Source organism: Sceloporus occidentalis, unplaced genomic scaffold (assembly GCF_023333645.1).
Source record: "Sceloporus occidentalis isolate IW3139 unplaced genomic scaffold, rSceOcc1.0.p SCAF_5, whole genome shotgun sequence".
NCBI lineage: Eukaryota > Metazoa > Chordata > Lepidosauria > Squamata > Phrynosomatidae > Sceloporus > Sceloporus occidentalis.
Genome location: NW_028316985.1, coordinates 3619526 through 3635145, shown reverse-complemented (window position 1 = coordinate 3635145; position 15620 = coordinate 3619526). Strand labels below are relative to the sequence as shown.

At 41.8% G+C, this 15620-nt stretch overlaps 1 protein-coding gene across 1 annotated transcript; it reads right to left on the bottom strand.

Annotated features, from left to right (window-relative positions):
* Positions 1-1853: 1853 nt before the first annotated feature.
* On the bottom strand, positions 1854-14057 carry LOC149311576 (carboxypeptidase A2-like). Its single transcript, XM_089526647.1, has 11 exons — positions 13993-14057; positions 11446-11527; positions 10051-10185; positions 9183-9281; positions 8402-8503; positions 7992-8093; positions 6161-6271; positions 4911-5001; positions 3738-3937; positions 3042-3126; positions 1854-2041 (listed from the first exon to the last, which is right to left on the bottom strand). Exons 1-11 carry the CDS (start codon positions 14055-14057, stop codon positions 1854-1856), a joined length of 1260 nt encoding a protein of 419 aa, XP_089382773.1.
* Between the last annotated feature and the right edge of the window lie 1563 nt (positions 14058-15620).

Genomic DNA, 15620 nt, shown 5'->3' with positions numbered 1-15620 from the left:
ATGGGTCTATAATTTTGTGGAAGAGTTGGGTCTTTATCTGTTTTTGGTATGAGTGCAATGTTGGCTTTTGTCCAAGAATCTTGTATTCCTTTCTGTTTTGTTTCATTGAGTAGTGCATGTAAAAGATGGCATAATTCATCCTGAAGAGTTTTATAATATATTGTTGAAAGGCCATCTGGGCCTGGTTATCCATCTTCACTTCTTTTATTGTTTCAACTACTTTAAAGAATGAAATGTTTGAATTTAAAATTTCTTTTTGTTGATCTGTTATTCTGTTTAAAGCATTCCGCTTAACATAGTTTTGCATGTCTTGCAAGATTCACCAAAATGTTAGGAAGATCTTCCTGATAGCAATAGCTGTATGGCTGTGGAATGGACTGCCTTGGAGGGTGGTGGACTTCTTTGGAGGTCTTTAAAGAGATGTTAGATGGGTATCTTTCAGGAGCGCTTTGGTCGTGTGGTTCTGTGTGGCAGGGGGTCAAACTAGATGCCCTTTGTGGTCTACTAGGACTCCTTTCACATTTAGTCTTGTTAAACCAGGTGTCCCCCATCCTATACCTATGCATTTTATTTTTTGTGCCTAAGTGTATTTCTCTGTGTTGAAATTCATTTTGTTGGTTTTGGCCCAGCTTTCTAATCTATTGAGGTGATTTTGAATTTTGGCTGTCTGTTTCCCAGATTGTTCTGGTCTACCTGCCTTGTGTGCAAATCCCAAAGCAGTCTAGGCACTCTTCTGGCTATTACATGTACTTGCTATTGCTATATTCAGGAGTTCACCATGGCATTCCAACAGTGTCTTGGCTCATCTCCTTGCCACCTCTGGGCAGGTAGAGTAGGTCCTTCTCAATACCTTCAGTCTCCAGGAATCCTGGTCTACCCACAGAGACATGTGAAGGTACACTCCACTCCAGAGGACAGGCTGACACTCCTCTCTGAAGTGTCACCCAGTGCTGTCTACACCGCACCCCATACACCCTGCCAGCAATATATTGTCTTTGTTTGTTTTCCTCCTCCGCTGCCATCAGGGTCGACTCAGCCTGGCATCCTTCCGCAGATCGCTAAAAAGAGTACCCAGCTTGTTGGAGGCAATTAGCTTACACATTGTAAACCGCTTAGGGAGTGCTTAAGTGCACTCATAAGCGGTATAGAAATGTACTGTATATACTCATGTATACGTCTAGAAATTTAGGTCAAAAAATCGACCCCAAAAAACTGAGTCAGCTTATCCATGAGTCAATGTAAGTAGTGTATCTTAACTCTTATTTAAAAGAAGGAACCTTCCCCTGGTGAAAAGCAAGAGTCTAATATGTCCTGGAAGCAATGACCCCTCTAGTCTCTCATCCTTCCAGCCTTAAGAGTAAGCATAAAGAGTTATGTCTGCTGGAATTTTGTAAGTTCTTTGACATTATTTTGCTTTGCTCCATCCTTTAGATCCTTTGCTATATGCCCCTAGGTTTTGCCCTCGACTTATCCACTTATCCAGCAAAATCCATAATTTTAGCCCCAAAACTTGCCCTTGACTTATACATGAGGTCGACTTATAGTCGAGTATATATGGTGTTTGCTATTGCTATATCCAAAAAGTTACTTTTTGGAACACTTGTTGTTCTGCTTTGGATGAGTGCTCTTTGTGTCTGTTTTTTAAATTCCTCAATAGGCTGAGCCTACCGTACCTAATGCATAAAATTTCACACTGGAATCAATGTCTGCTTTCCATTTCATTGGGATTTATAATAATCTACAGGGTCTGTAAAATATCCTCTGCCCCCTCCACTCCTCCAGCCAGCCACTGCACACGTGTGAGGGAAATACAACAGTCACAGCGCTGCTCCTCCTTCTCTCTGCTCTTCCTCTCAGTAAGGATGGTCGCGCACATGCTCAAAGATGCTCTTGAGTCCCAGCCAGGTCTCTTGAGCCGTTGGGATGATCTGACTGGCAGGCAAGAGGAAGCCGTGGCGTCCGGTGTCCCTCAGCTCAAAAGCAAAGGAGTATTTGATGCCATAGTCGTAGGACCAGTCGATGCTACCTCCACTGGCTTGGTCTGGAAGAAAAAGAAGGCTTCGTTTCATTATAGACTCATAGAGTTGGAAGAGATCCCAGTGGCCATCCACTGCAACCTCATTCTGCCATGCAGGAATACACAATCAAAGCACCCCCAATAGATGACCATCCAGCCTCTGTTTAGAAACCTCCAAAGAAGGGGACTCTGCCACACTCCGAGGAAGGAGTGCATTCCACTGTCAAACAGCTCTTAATGTCAGGAAGTTCTTCCAGATTTTTAAACAAAATCTCTTTTCTGCATCCATTGCTCCGTGTCCTATTCTCTTCAGCAGCAGAAAACAAGCTTACTCCATCCTCAATAGGACACGCTTTCAAATACTTAAGCAGGGCTATCATAGGCCTTCTTAACTTGCTCTTCTCCAGCCTAAACATGCCCAGCTCCCTAAGTCTCTCCTCAGAGGGCTTCATGGTTTCCAGGCCCTTCCCCATTTTGTTTTTCCTCCTCTGGACATGCTCCAGCTTCTCAACATCCTTCTTGAATTATGGTGCGCAAAACTAGACACAGGATTCAATGTGAGGTTTGACCAAAACAGAATAGAATGGCACTGTTAGATGCTACGCTCCTTTTAATAAAATATATTATAATATATTTGAAAAATACTATATTTTAATGATATATTAACACAAACATGTTTGAAAAAGCACGAGACACTACAACGCACAACCTCCAACATTCTCGTATAGACATATATCCCCCTCTAAAAAAAACACTTAACAAAACAGTAAATAAATAAAAAGATAACAAATAGTGACTTCACATTTGCAAAGAAAAACAGCATATCCCTTAATCTTTTCCCCCATTCCTTTCATATCCTTCGCATTGAGCCATGACAGTTAAAGTGGTGTCAAACTTGATTATTTCTGCTGTGTGGATGCAGCCTATGTTGCCATTCAGCTCAAGGCTGATGTAGCACAACCTGTGTCTGAGCATAGATTTACACCAGGAAACACGAAGTGGGATCTCAGTGGAGATTACTTACAGATGACAGAGCAGATAGGTCCAACTTTATACTGGGTGCCATACAGGGAGGTCAGGGCATTGGCTGCCGTTTTTGCCACGTTGTCCTAGAAAGGAGGGAAAGACCGAGACCATTAAAGGAGAGATACTATAGAGGAGTCAGTACTAAACTATTTGATTATTGGCACATTCACTCCCAAAGGATTGGGAGGATTGGGAGCTGTGCTCGATTTGCGCAGCTTTTAAGACAAACTCAAAACATTTTGGCACCTGAGGGCCAGAGATGGTTGGGAACATCCTGAATTTTGAAGGAGCTATTTGTTGTTGTTGTATGCCTTCAGGTCATTCTTGGACTTATAGCAATCCTTTCTAAAGCAAACCTATGACAGATTTTTCTTATTTCATTTATTTTTAGTTATTTATTTATATGCCGCCTTTCTCCCAGGGCAAACTTAGAACCTGGTTTGCCGTAAATGAAATAGACCCCCCCAACCCCACCCCAGAAGCCTCAATTCTATTTTTAAATGATCAGTTGAAGATTTAAGTTATTGAAAATTACTGAAATGCTAAAAATGTGATGAGCAAAAGGAAATCTCATTTAGAAGAGAATTCTTATTTTGGAGGGAGTGTTGTTCAATGTCTCAATTTTAAACCCCTTGTAGCCACAAGATAGAGCAGGGTGTTATTGATCGTATGGCAATGAATGCCATTGCCTTACCAGTTCTGCATGATCCTTGATATTGGTGCAGGTGTATCCATAGGGGTACATCAGGAGCTGGGAGTAGCTGTGGATGCTAATGAAGGCCTTGACGTTTCCATGGCTCTTGATATAATCCACAACGGACCTCACTTCCACTTCGGAGTTGGCACTTGGTCCATGGTACGAATCGGAGCAGGGGTCGTTACTAGCTCCTGGTCCTAACACAGTGAAGGTGTAGAGGGTAGGAAATGCCAAAATAACCCAATTAACTTGAGCCCAAAAGATCTGGTGCAACATCTTGAAGACAGCAGCAACTGATTGTAAAGGGGATCAATTGCTGTATCTGTCATTATTATTGTTCAATATGTTATCCAGTAACCTCTTGTTTTGTTCTTGGAGTTTTAATCCTCTTTGTCATCCTCTGTTTAATGTAATTGTAATTATGTTAGTAGTGCATGGTTTACTGTACAGTGGGCCCTTGGTGTCCACTGGGGTTTGGTTCCAGGATGTCCTGTGGATACCAAAATCCACAGATGCTTCAGTCCCATTATATACAATGGGGCATTATTATTATTATTATTATTATTATTATTATTATTATTCAGTAGGCCTTTGGTATCTGCTGAAGTGTAGTTCCAGGACCTCCTGTGGATACCAAAATCCATGGAAGCTCCAGTCCCATTATATATAATGGAGTATTACTACTACTACTACTACTACTACTACTATTACAGTGGACTCTATCTGCTGGGGTTTGGTTCCAGGACACCCCATGGATATCAAAATAGACAGATGCTCAAGTCTCATTATATACAATGTGGTATCATTATCTTTATCATTATTACTACTACATTAGCCCCTTTGTACCTGCTGAAGTGTAGTTCCAGGACCTCCTGTGGATCCTGTGGATAGTATTATGTGAATACTAAAATCCATGGATGCTCCAGTCTCATTATATACAATGGGGTATTATTATTATTATTCCTGTCAACGGAAGTAAGCAGAGGACAAAGGGGGCTAATAGTTAGATCTCAGCCCAAGGCTGTAGATGTTTCTATCATCTGCTTGACCTTGGCAGCGATGTGGAAAATGAACAAGAGCCAATGTGCAACAGAGGAGCAATGCATGCACAAGAAGTATCAAAGAAATCATTCTTGAGGCATCATCCCAAGATGAAACCTCTGCTTCTACCTCCAAAGCCAGCATCCCAGTTCCTATTGGGATCCACTCCAACGCAAAGGCTGCCAGGGGTCTTAGATCGGGTTTTCCTCCACATGCGATTCTGCAGGTGAAGAAGAAAACAGTGTGTCATTGTATTTGTTGGAAAACAATTAAAATCGCCTTATAAAACACCTCAAAATCATTTGAAAAACAACCAAACATTAGACTTTGCTTGCGTGCTGGAATGGAACCTAAGATGGCTTAGAGTGATTTAAACCAAGCTTCAATTTGACATACTTTAAAAAAGAATTAAACAATAATGTTATTTTTTTAAAAAAAATATGTTTAACCAACAGTTAAAATACATGTAAAACATAATAACATAAAACATAGTTTAAAAAAATTAAGACACATCACACATGCTACTGCTACATGAATTAAATCTCAAAGGCCTGCTGGAATAAAAAGGTTTTCACTTTCTGGAGGAAAGCGAGCAGTAATCTGGACCCAACATTGAGCCCTTTTTATGACTCCTTTCTCTAAGGACTTTATCTCATGGGACTGATCCTGTGCAGAAACTAGATTTAAAGTGAAAATAACCCACAAAAGTAGGTTGTTTTTCACACAACGTTCGGGGTTAACCCGAACAGAAAGTAAAAATAACCTGCAAAAGCGGGTAGTTTTTCAGATGACGTTGGCATCAATGGGAAATAATGCGACATTAATCTGAACGGAAAGTCGACAAAACTTTTGGGGAGCTTCCGAGAATAAAAAGGAGGGGGTTTTGTCGACTTTCCATTCAGATTAATGTCACATTATTTCTCATGGACATCAACGCCTCTGAAAAACAACCTGCTTTTGCGGGTGTTTTGTAGACTTTTAAATCCCATTTAGCCAATTTGCCCCCAATTTGCCTGTGTGTGATAAAGCTCAGAGGATATTGGCGGAACCTCCATGTCATGGCTCCATGCTATGGAATTCTGGGAAATGTAGTTTTGTGAGATGTTTAGCCTTCTCCATCAGAGAGCTCTGGTGCAACAACAAACTGCAAATCCCAGGATCATTCCATAGGATGGCACCATGACAGTTAAAGCAGTATCACACTGCATTATTTCTGCAGTGCAATAATTGACATGGGAAGGGGTTTTTTTAGCCGTGTCCTCAGTCTGTGGAATGCTATCCCCAGAAATGCACCCTGAGATGATGATGCGACAGTAGTAGTAATTATAGTTTGAAAGAGGAAATTAAGTAAGAATTGGATTTTAGAGTCCAGTACTCACCTCAGTATGAGAGAAGACATATCCATCTGGATTTGCAACAACCAGTAGAAAAACATCCATTGTGTTTAACAGGGAGTCCAGTGAAGGATCATATCCATAATCGGAGGCAATCTGAATGTACAAAAAGAGAAGCCACAGAAGGATCTTGCAACTGTTATTCTCTGGGTGCGTCCAGTCAGACCAACACAGTTGTTGTTGACCCTTTTCCAAACAAGAGATCTGCTCCCTTCTCCCAACCAAGAATGTGGTACTCTTCATCCCTTAACACATAAGAATATCAGAAGGTCCCTGGCTTTGGATCAGACTGAGGCTCAAATCCCATTCAGTGCTGATGGAGAGCCCAATCCCAGCAGCGTGTTTTCATGGGTAAACCATTCAAAACCATTTTGAGGGGTCAGCAGCTCCTCATAGGGCATGGCTTCCAATGGGATTCCAGCCTGAAAGTCTAATCTTGACCAGCATCCTACTTAGAATCATAGAGTTGGAAGAGACCTCAAGGACCATCTAAGCAGATGTCTCCAGGAAACCCAGAAGTAGAACATAGAGGAAATGGTCACTTCCCATTGGTTGTTGCCCAGCAACAGAAGGAGGTAATTACCTTCAGGTTTTGCTTCTGGCTTTCTTGGAGGCATCTGATTGGCTGCTGTAGGATGCAGGAATGGATGGACCACTGGACCAGTCCACCTAAGCTTTATTGATATTCTTGCCACATGCAACTTATCCAGAGAACAGATGTGATGGAATCCCAAAATCCAAAATGGAGGGGTGGAATCATTCTTGGATTACAAATCCTAGAAGTCCTTCCCAGCATAACCAGTCTGAGGAATGTTGGGATTTGTAACCCACCAACAACTGGAGGGCTACAGGTTAGAACACACTATAGCTCAGTTCAAAAACTGCAGGATTTTATCCTCAAAGACCAAAAAAGAAACAAATCAGAACAATAAAATCCATCAAGAGCATGATAGCAGACTGTTTAGTCTAGGTTGTGACTCCTTTATTCAGAATTCCAAAATGGTCTGCAATGGTGGCTGAAAGAGTGACACTTTTGCTTGCTGATGGTTCAATGTACACAAGCTTTTGTTTCATGCAGAAAATTATTTAAAATATTGTGTAAAAAATTACCTCCAGGCTATGTGTATAAGCTGTGTAGGAAACATAAATGAACTTCATGTTTAGACTTGGGTGCCATCTCTAAGATTGTACAGTCGGCCCTTCTGTAGTTGTTGTTTGACTTCAAATAGCTTCCGTTTTATGGCAACCCTAAGATGAACCTGTCATGGGGTTTTCTGGCAACTTTCTTCAGAGTAGGTTTGCCATTGCCTTCCTCTGAGGCTGAGAGGAGATGACTTACCCAAGGTCACCTAGTGGGTTTTTATGCTTAAGCAGGGATTCGAACCCTGGTCTCCAGAGTCTTAGTCCAACGCTAAGTACATACAAATATCCCAAACTCTGAAAAACTCAGAAATCCAAAACACTTCTGGTTCTAATCATTCCAGATTAGAGAGACTTGGTTTCATAACCTATAGCAATATTCTCCTGCTAGAGTTTGGTTGGTGCCCAAATATCCTAAAGACACTAGCTTTTGCCTGATCTTGGAAGCTAGACAGAGATGGGAGACTGCCAACAAATACCAAGTGCTGCGGGCTCTATTTCAGAGGAAGAAATGGGCCAAAACACCTCTGAGTGTTTCCTTGCCTAAGAAGAGTCTGTGAAAAATTCATGGGGTTGCCATAAGTCAGCAGGCGACTTGAAGTCACATAGAGAAATTTGGTTCAGAGAAAAGGAGGAAATACACTGAGGAAAATACTATACATGAAAAGCCACGGACCTTTCTCGCAGTCCACAGAGCAGTCGCTTGGGTGACCCACTCTCGCGCATGGATTCCAGCATCGATCCAAATCGCAGGACGGTTCTTTCCTCCAGTGCTGAACTACAGAACGGAAGCTCAACTTACAAAACAGCCATTTATTCATATATTAAATCCTTAACCCTGTGCTTTCAACATTTTCCCCATCTCCAGGGACTCAGCAAAGCTCCTGTAATATGGCTTTCACAGGGTCCCTATGGATTATTTTTTTAATCTATTTATTCAATTTAGACCTTACTGTTCTCCTGTCAAGGCATTCAAACCAGCTTCCAAGCATATTAAAAAGAAATTAGCTAAAAAGCCGTATTGCAATCCTCTCTCTGAATTGGGGAAAAGAGCACAGGAATGGCAAGTGAGGCTTCCAAATATACCTTGAGGACGTAGAGGGGCCGCTTTTCATAGGACTCTCCAATCTGTTGCTTGCTCACCAGCTGCGGGTATTCGGCCACAAGATCATCCATAGCTTGATAGATCTAAAACTCAAACAATTATGGATTTTCACACTTCTGGCAGATAACTGCAAGCATTTTTGGGTGGTAGAGTAGAGGAGGGGACAAAGGAAAATAAAAGCATATGAGGACTAGAACCTTGAAAGCCTTTCTGCAAGCATGTAGAGGAAAAGTTCTCAGATGTACATATATATTGTGAAAGCTGATTTTCCAATAACACAAAAGGGAAGGGAAGTTAAGATCACAAAAAGCAACGTTAAAGCAATGTCCAGCTGCATTATTTCTGCAGTGTAGATGCGAGTGTCAGTGCAAGATAGGTCCTGTTGTAGTAGTAGTAGCAGTAATAGTATTTCTTACCTACCTCTCCTGAAGGATAATTTAAACACATTCAGTTAAAACATATAAACATAGGATACATTAAAATAACTTAACATAAAATTTAAAATATACCAATTTAAAATTCACTGGTTTAAAGTTCAGGCTAAAATCAGAAGTGGATTCCTGTTTCTTGACATCAGAGCCACCAATTGCCATAGGTCTCTTGAAATGCCCACAGTTCCTTCCCACACCTTGATCTGATGTTGGATGGCATGTTTGCAAGATCTTGCTTAGGTCTCCAAAATCTTCACCTTGACCTGTCATGAATTGAATGATGAAAAAGAGGAAGAGGAGGAGGAAGAGAATCTGGTTTTGACCCACTTACGGTTTCTAGGGGATGGTAAGCCCCATAGTTAAAACTGTTCCTGCCCCGTTCCTTTCGCTGGTTGAGGTCCATCTCTCGCCGTTCTTCATCCACTGCAGCCTAAGAAGAGAGCATCTTTCAACAGGGAGAATTTGATAGTTTTTTCTCAATTGTTTGAGAAAAAGAAATGAGCCTCACCTACAGCCTCAAGCTCCATCTACAATTTAAAAATTAAGTTTTAATGTTTGATAATTATGGGCTTTTCTGAGCGGGGTTTTGGAAGAAAGGGGATCAAATTGAAATTTTTGCTCCCCAGAATTTCCATATATCCTGCAAAGACCACATCATGGACATCTGCTACAGAATCCAAAGCAGGTTGGCATTGCAGGATTCCTTATGTTTTCAGGGGAATGCTACCCAATTCTACTGAAACTTTGAACTGGATGTAGAAATCCCAGTGCAGATGTTTAATGTTGTTATGTGCTGTCAAGTCAGCTTTGACTTGTGGCAACCCTCTTATGAGTTTTGCTCAATAAATATGAATACTAATATTAGACTTTGATGCATAAGGCAGGAAAGCTGTCTGTTGCTAGAGTCTGCACAAACTGGTAAGAAAACACACTGGACAGCTAGGGCTGGAAGCCTGGACCCTTGACCATTTTGGGGAAAAGTCAAGCCTTATTCTATTTTTTAACAGATTATTTTAACTATCATATGTTTGATTGTCATTTTAGTGGGGGAGGGAAGATTGGTGTATTACATAGTGTATTGTTGGAATTTTAAATTATAAGCCACTCTGGTTGTTTTTGTAACAGGAAAAAAGGATATTAATAATAATAATAATAATAATAATAATAATTAAAATACAGGCTGGAAATGTTTGGCCTACCTGGACATCTTCTATCATGATGCTGTACTTGATCTGATGGGACTCCAGGAAGACCTTCACATTTTGGAGATTGGCAAAGGGCACTTGGACATCCGCCGGCTCATTCGGGAAGGAAGGGAACCGCCAAAAGTCAAGCTGGGAAACAGAAAATCCAAATGAATTCAAGAGACATTGAAATTAAATCTGATGATCTCCAGAGAGCAGCTTCCAGGATAACCAGACTCATATCCAAGCAGGAGAGATATGGGACCACCTATAAATCCCAGATACTGAAGACAGAAAGATGGGGACTGAACTTCCAGCCAATACTGGTTTTATGAGAGGAGGTCCGATGCTAGCAGAACCCAGAGTCAGAAAAATGTCCCCTGGACTAGACCCCTAGAGTTTGCTAACCCCAGAATCAAGGTTTAAACTCTTTTTTTTAATTGAAAAAAATTACTGAACATATAAAATCAGAACAATCAGAACACATAAACACCTGAAAATACAATTTTTTGTGGGGGTTTTTCAGGTTATGTGGCCCTGTTCTCAAAGAGTTTATTCCTGACGTTTCAGCAGCATCTGGGGGTGGCATCTTCAGAGAATGCTGGCAGGGAAGAGAGTTGGGATATATATATATATACACACACACTATGTGACCCTTGGTTGAGAGCAAGTGATTTACATGTTAATCTGTGTATTGTTCTGTTGTTGAGTGGCAAGGTTTAGTGTCTGCTTCATTCGTGGTCCATTGTCTGCTGGGAAACCCCCTGGCCCTGGGTGGTTTTCATTTGCATTTTGCTGGGTCTTAATTTTGGTGTTTTTCAGGACTGGTAGACAAACTTTGTTCACTTTAAGTGTCTCTTCTTTCCTGTTGAAGTTGTCTAACTGTTTATGGATTTCAATGGCTTCCCTGCGCATTCTGACCTGATAGTTGTTGGCATGGTCTAAAATTTCAGTGTTTTCAAATAGCATTTTATGCCTGGGTTGGTTTATAACATGTTCTGCTGTTGCTGATTTTTCTGGCTGGCCCAGTCTGCAATGTCTCTCGTGTTCCTTGATTCTTGTTTGTTCACTGTGTTTGCTGATCCCTATGTAGACTTGTCCGCAGCTGCACCGTATGCGGTCAACTTCTGTCAATTCATTTTGTTAGTTTTGGCCCAGCTTGCTAATCTATTAAGGTCATTTTGAATTCTGATCTTATCCTTTGACGTATTAGCTACTGAAGTGTTGCAATTGCATTGTGTGCAAAATGACCTGGAATGTGTCACCAAATTCCAAAGGACCAGAGGCGATTGCCATACATGCAGGGATACCTCCAGCATAATTATGGCATATCTTTGCATGGGTTGAATTGTTTTACAATTGACCCATATGTGGAAAGGGCTATTAACACCCCCGTATGACATGACACACCTGGAGAGGTTGCTGGGCTCGAAGCCGTTTCAGTAGCTGGACCTGTTCCTCATTGCAGGGCTCCACCCGGAGAACCTGGTCGCTGGAATAACAAGGTTTTTATTTTGTCATCATCATCATCATCATCATCATCATCATCATCATCATCATCTTAGAATCATAGAATCATAGAATCGTAGAGTTGGAAGAGACCACTAGGGCCATCCAGTCCAACCCCCTGCCATGCAGGAAATCCAAATCAAAGCATCCCTGTCAGATGGCCATCCAGCCTCTGTTTAAAGACCTCCAAGGAAGGAGACTCTATCACCTTCCAAGGAAGTGCATTCCACTGCCGAACAGCCCTTACTGTCAGGAAGTTCCTCCGAATGTTCAGGTGGAATCTCTTTTCCTGTAGCTTGCATCCATTGTTCCGGGTCCTGTTCTCTGGAGCAGCAGAAAACAAGCTTGCTTCCTCCTCAATATGACATCCTTTCAAATATTTAAACAGGGCTATCATATCACCTCTTAACCTTCTTTTCTCCAGGCTAAACATCCCCAGCTCCCTAAGTCGTTCCTCATAGGGCATGGTTTCCAGACCCTTCACCATTTTTGTCGCCCTCCTTTGGACACGCTCCAGTTTCTCAATGTCCTTTCTGAATTGTGGTGCCCAGAACTGGACACAATATTCTAGGTGGGGCCTGACCAAAGCAGAATACAGTGGCACTATTACTTCTCTTGATCTAGACACTATACTTCTATTGATGCAGCCTAAAATCGCATTGGCCTTTTTAGCTGCCGCATCACACTGTTCACTCATGTTCAACTTGTGGTCTACTTGGACTCCTAGATCCCTTTCACACGTAGTTTCATTCAGCCAGGTGTCACCCATCCTATATCTGTGCATTTTATTTTTCCGCCCTAAGTGCAATACCTTACATTTCTCTGTGTTGAATTTCATTTTGTTAGCTTTGGCCCAGCTTTCTAGTCTATTCAGGTCATTTTGAATCTTGATCCTGTCCTCTGGAGTATTAGCTATTCCTCCTAATTTGGTGTCATCTGCAAATTTGATAAGTATGCTCCCAATTCTGTCATCCAGGTCATTGATAAAGATGTTGAATAACACTGGGCCCAGGACAGAGCCCTGTGGGACCCCACTGGTCACTTCTCTCCAGGATGAAAAGGAGCCATTGTTGAGCACCCTTTGGGTTCGGCCGGTCAACCAATTACAGATCCATTTAACAGTTCTTCATTGTCATCATCTCCACTGCCTCTTTCTTAGCTATCTCTCACCTTTGGCTTTGTGATTCCCATTTCCGCAGGAAGTTGGATGTTCCAGGATCGATTTACTGGAGGCCTTTTCACACTTGATAATTATAGCACTATGATTTCACTTTAACTGCCCTGGTCCCATCCTATGGAATCCTGGGATCTGCAGTTTAAAGTCCTCAGTCAGAGAGCCTCCCAAACTACAAATCCCAGGATTCCATAGGATGTGACTGTGGGAGTTAACGAGGAATCATACTGCTGTCATTGCACAGGTTGAGTCTCCTTGATCTGAAATGCTTGTGAACAAAAGTCTCCTGGATTTCGGAGGTATTTTTTTGTTTTGGATTTTGGAATATTTGCAAATTTCGGGTTTAGACTTGGGTCCTTGGAGAGGGGACCCAAGTCATAACATGTAGCCCAAATGTAATTTTATACACAGTATTTGAAATAATTTTGTGCATGAAATAAAGCAAAAGGGTCACTGCCAATTTTGGATTTTGAAGTATTTCAGATTATGGAATTCTGGATGAGAGGAAACTCAACCTCAATGATATGAAAGGACCCCTGGGTCTGTTTCCTTTAGAAGATAAATAACATTGGGCATAGATGCTATTTCTTTAACCACTGTTACCAAAAGTAGGTGTGCTGAATACGAATCTATTAGCATCCACAATGTCAAAGAAGGCTAACTAGGAATAGAAAACTCAAGCACCTTTGTAGGATTTGTTTGTTTCTTTGTTTTGGATAAAAACAAGTGTGGTAAGTATTATTCTATTTTTACAGCACTGAAAGGCTAAGATCTCAAGGAATGGTCCTATGGATACAGCATGCATGTTCCTTTTCCAGAAATTGTTCCACACAGAAATTGCACTTTTACTTCTATATAATCCTGAATAAGTCCACATGAGGGTGCATCCATCCTGTAGAAATAATGCAATTTGACATCACTTTTAAGTGCTGGAGCTCCATCCTGTGGAATCCTGGGATATGTAGTTCTGCAAGGTCTTTAGCATTCTCTGCTAAAGAGTGCTGGTGTGACTGCAAAACTACAACTCCTTCTTGAATTGTGGTACCCAGACATGAACACAGTATTATTCCAGGTGAGGCCTGACCAAAGCAGAATAGAGTGGCAGTATTACTTCCCTTGAACTAGACACTACACTCCCATTGATGCAGCCTACGATCACATTGGCTTTTTTAGCTGCTGTATCACACTCTGCTGACTCATATCTTTGAAGAAAACCTTTTGAAGGAAGATGAAGAAAGCATTCTGGAGTGACAAGAACTGGAAAGGTAACTCACCCAGCAAACGTTTCCAGGCCCCAGGTTGCCCCAATGAGGGTTCCCAGCAGCAGAATCACCCTCATAGTGGGAAAATGGTCCAAAACCAGAAAAATTATGATCCAACAGGCTGTATTTATATGTTTGTGCCTGTGTTGGCAGGGGCCTACCCTTAAGTCATTTTCCAGAGAGGCTCCATGTGTTTGAATTCCCATGTACCAAAGGGTTCAAGGCACCTTTCTTGATAAGAGTGAGTGTCTTATCCTTCCGTAGGTGTTGCTTGGCAGAGGGGTTTGATCAGCAAGGTTAACAAACAAAACCAGGGGAGCAACCAACCTCATCACAGCCATTGAGTGTATTTAAATGCTCTGCATGTTTCAGCAAAGTCTATTAGCCCTTTCTCCAGGAAGGCTGTTAAAAAGGTGACACACGCCAGAAACCACAGAACAGTTTTGGATTTGTTTGGATTTGTTTTCAATGGCTCCTGGCCATTTCCTGTGTGCCTGATGATCAGCAACATTGCCATAGACAAGGGAGCACATTCACACTATTGGAGCTGTGATCAAACCTACCCGTTTCAATTTAATCCACTTCATGTTCACATTCATCCATGGATCGATTCAACATGGAGTTGCGTCACAGGGGTGACCACGCCAAAGGAACCAAATCAAATTGACAGTGCGTTCACACTTAGGTTGAATCCATTCATTTTAAAAGAAGCGAGGAATGCTGTGGATTCGGAAGAACCAGTTTAGCTGGGTTTAGCACTGCGCCCCCTGCAAACCGCAACAGAATTTCGGCGCAAGTTCGAACAAGAGTCCTTTAAACCGGTTCAGATCGGTTTGAAAACCGGGTTATTATGCAGTGTGTATGAGGCCGTTATGTGTTTTTAACTGGTCTTATGTGACTATCTGTTATGTTTTAATCTGTTATTCCCCACTCTGGTGCATAGGAAAGGTAACGTAAGAAATAATAATAATCAGAGTTGGAAGAAACCACAAGCACCATCTAGTCCAACCAACTGCCATGCAGGAAATCACAGTCAAAGCACCTCCAACAAATGACTCTGTTTAAAGAAGGAGGCTCCACCACACCCCAAGGGAGCATCTTTCACTGTCAAATAGCTCTTATGGCTAATAGCTTGAGGTGGAATCTCTTTTCCTGTACTTTGCATCCATTTTCCTATGTCCTATTATCTGGAGCAGCAGAAAACAAGTTTGCTCCATTTGGGGAGGCTTTGTTTATATATTTAGCATATTTACTCTCCCTGCCCTTCAGCCCAGAAAAATGCTCCCAAGGCAGCTCCCAAATCAGTAATTTGACCATTCCCTGCCCTCTGGCTTAAAATCTAAATAAGACATGGCACACAAGGAAATGGAAATGGCAGTGGGAAAAGGGATTGAATCCATCGTATGCTCAATGCTCTCCTCTCCCAGAGCATTGGCATTAGCAGGGAAAGTCTCTGACCCACTGCTGGGACCAAGTCATCATCATGGAAAATTTCAGCTTTCTGTGGGTTTTTCGGACTAGAATCTTCTAGAACATAGCCACATGTCCCAAAAAACCCACAAAAAACTATGGGTGCCAGCCATGAAACCCTTCAACTTCACTACAGCTTTCTGCCTGAGAATTTTAAATGCACCTGCAAA

Bases quoted from the DNA above. Each gene is read 5' to 3' on its own strand.
- LOC149311576 (XM_089526647.1), bottom strand. From the start codon at position 14,057: ATGAGGGTGATTCTGCTGCTGGGAACCCTCATTGGGGCAACCTGGGGC. The intron at 10,186-11,445 runs GTGTGTCATGTC...TCTGTTTCCCAG, and splicing joins GAGCCCAGCAACCTCTCCAG to CTTGACTTTTGGCGGTTCCC. The intron at 8,094-8,401 runs GTATATTTGGAA...TCCGTTCTGTAG, and splicing joins GGCCCCTCTACGTCCTCAAG to TTCAGCACTGGAGGAAAGAA.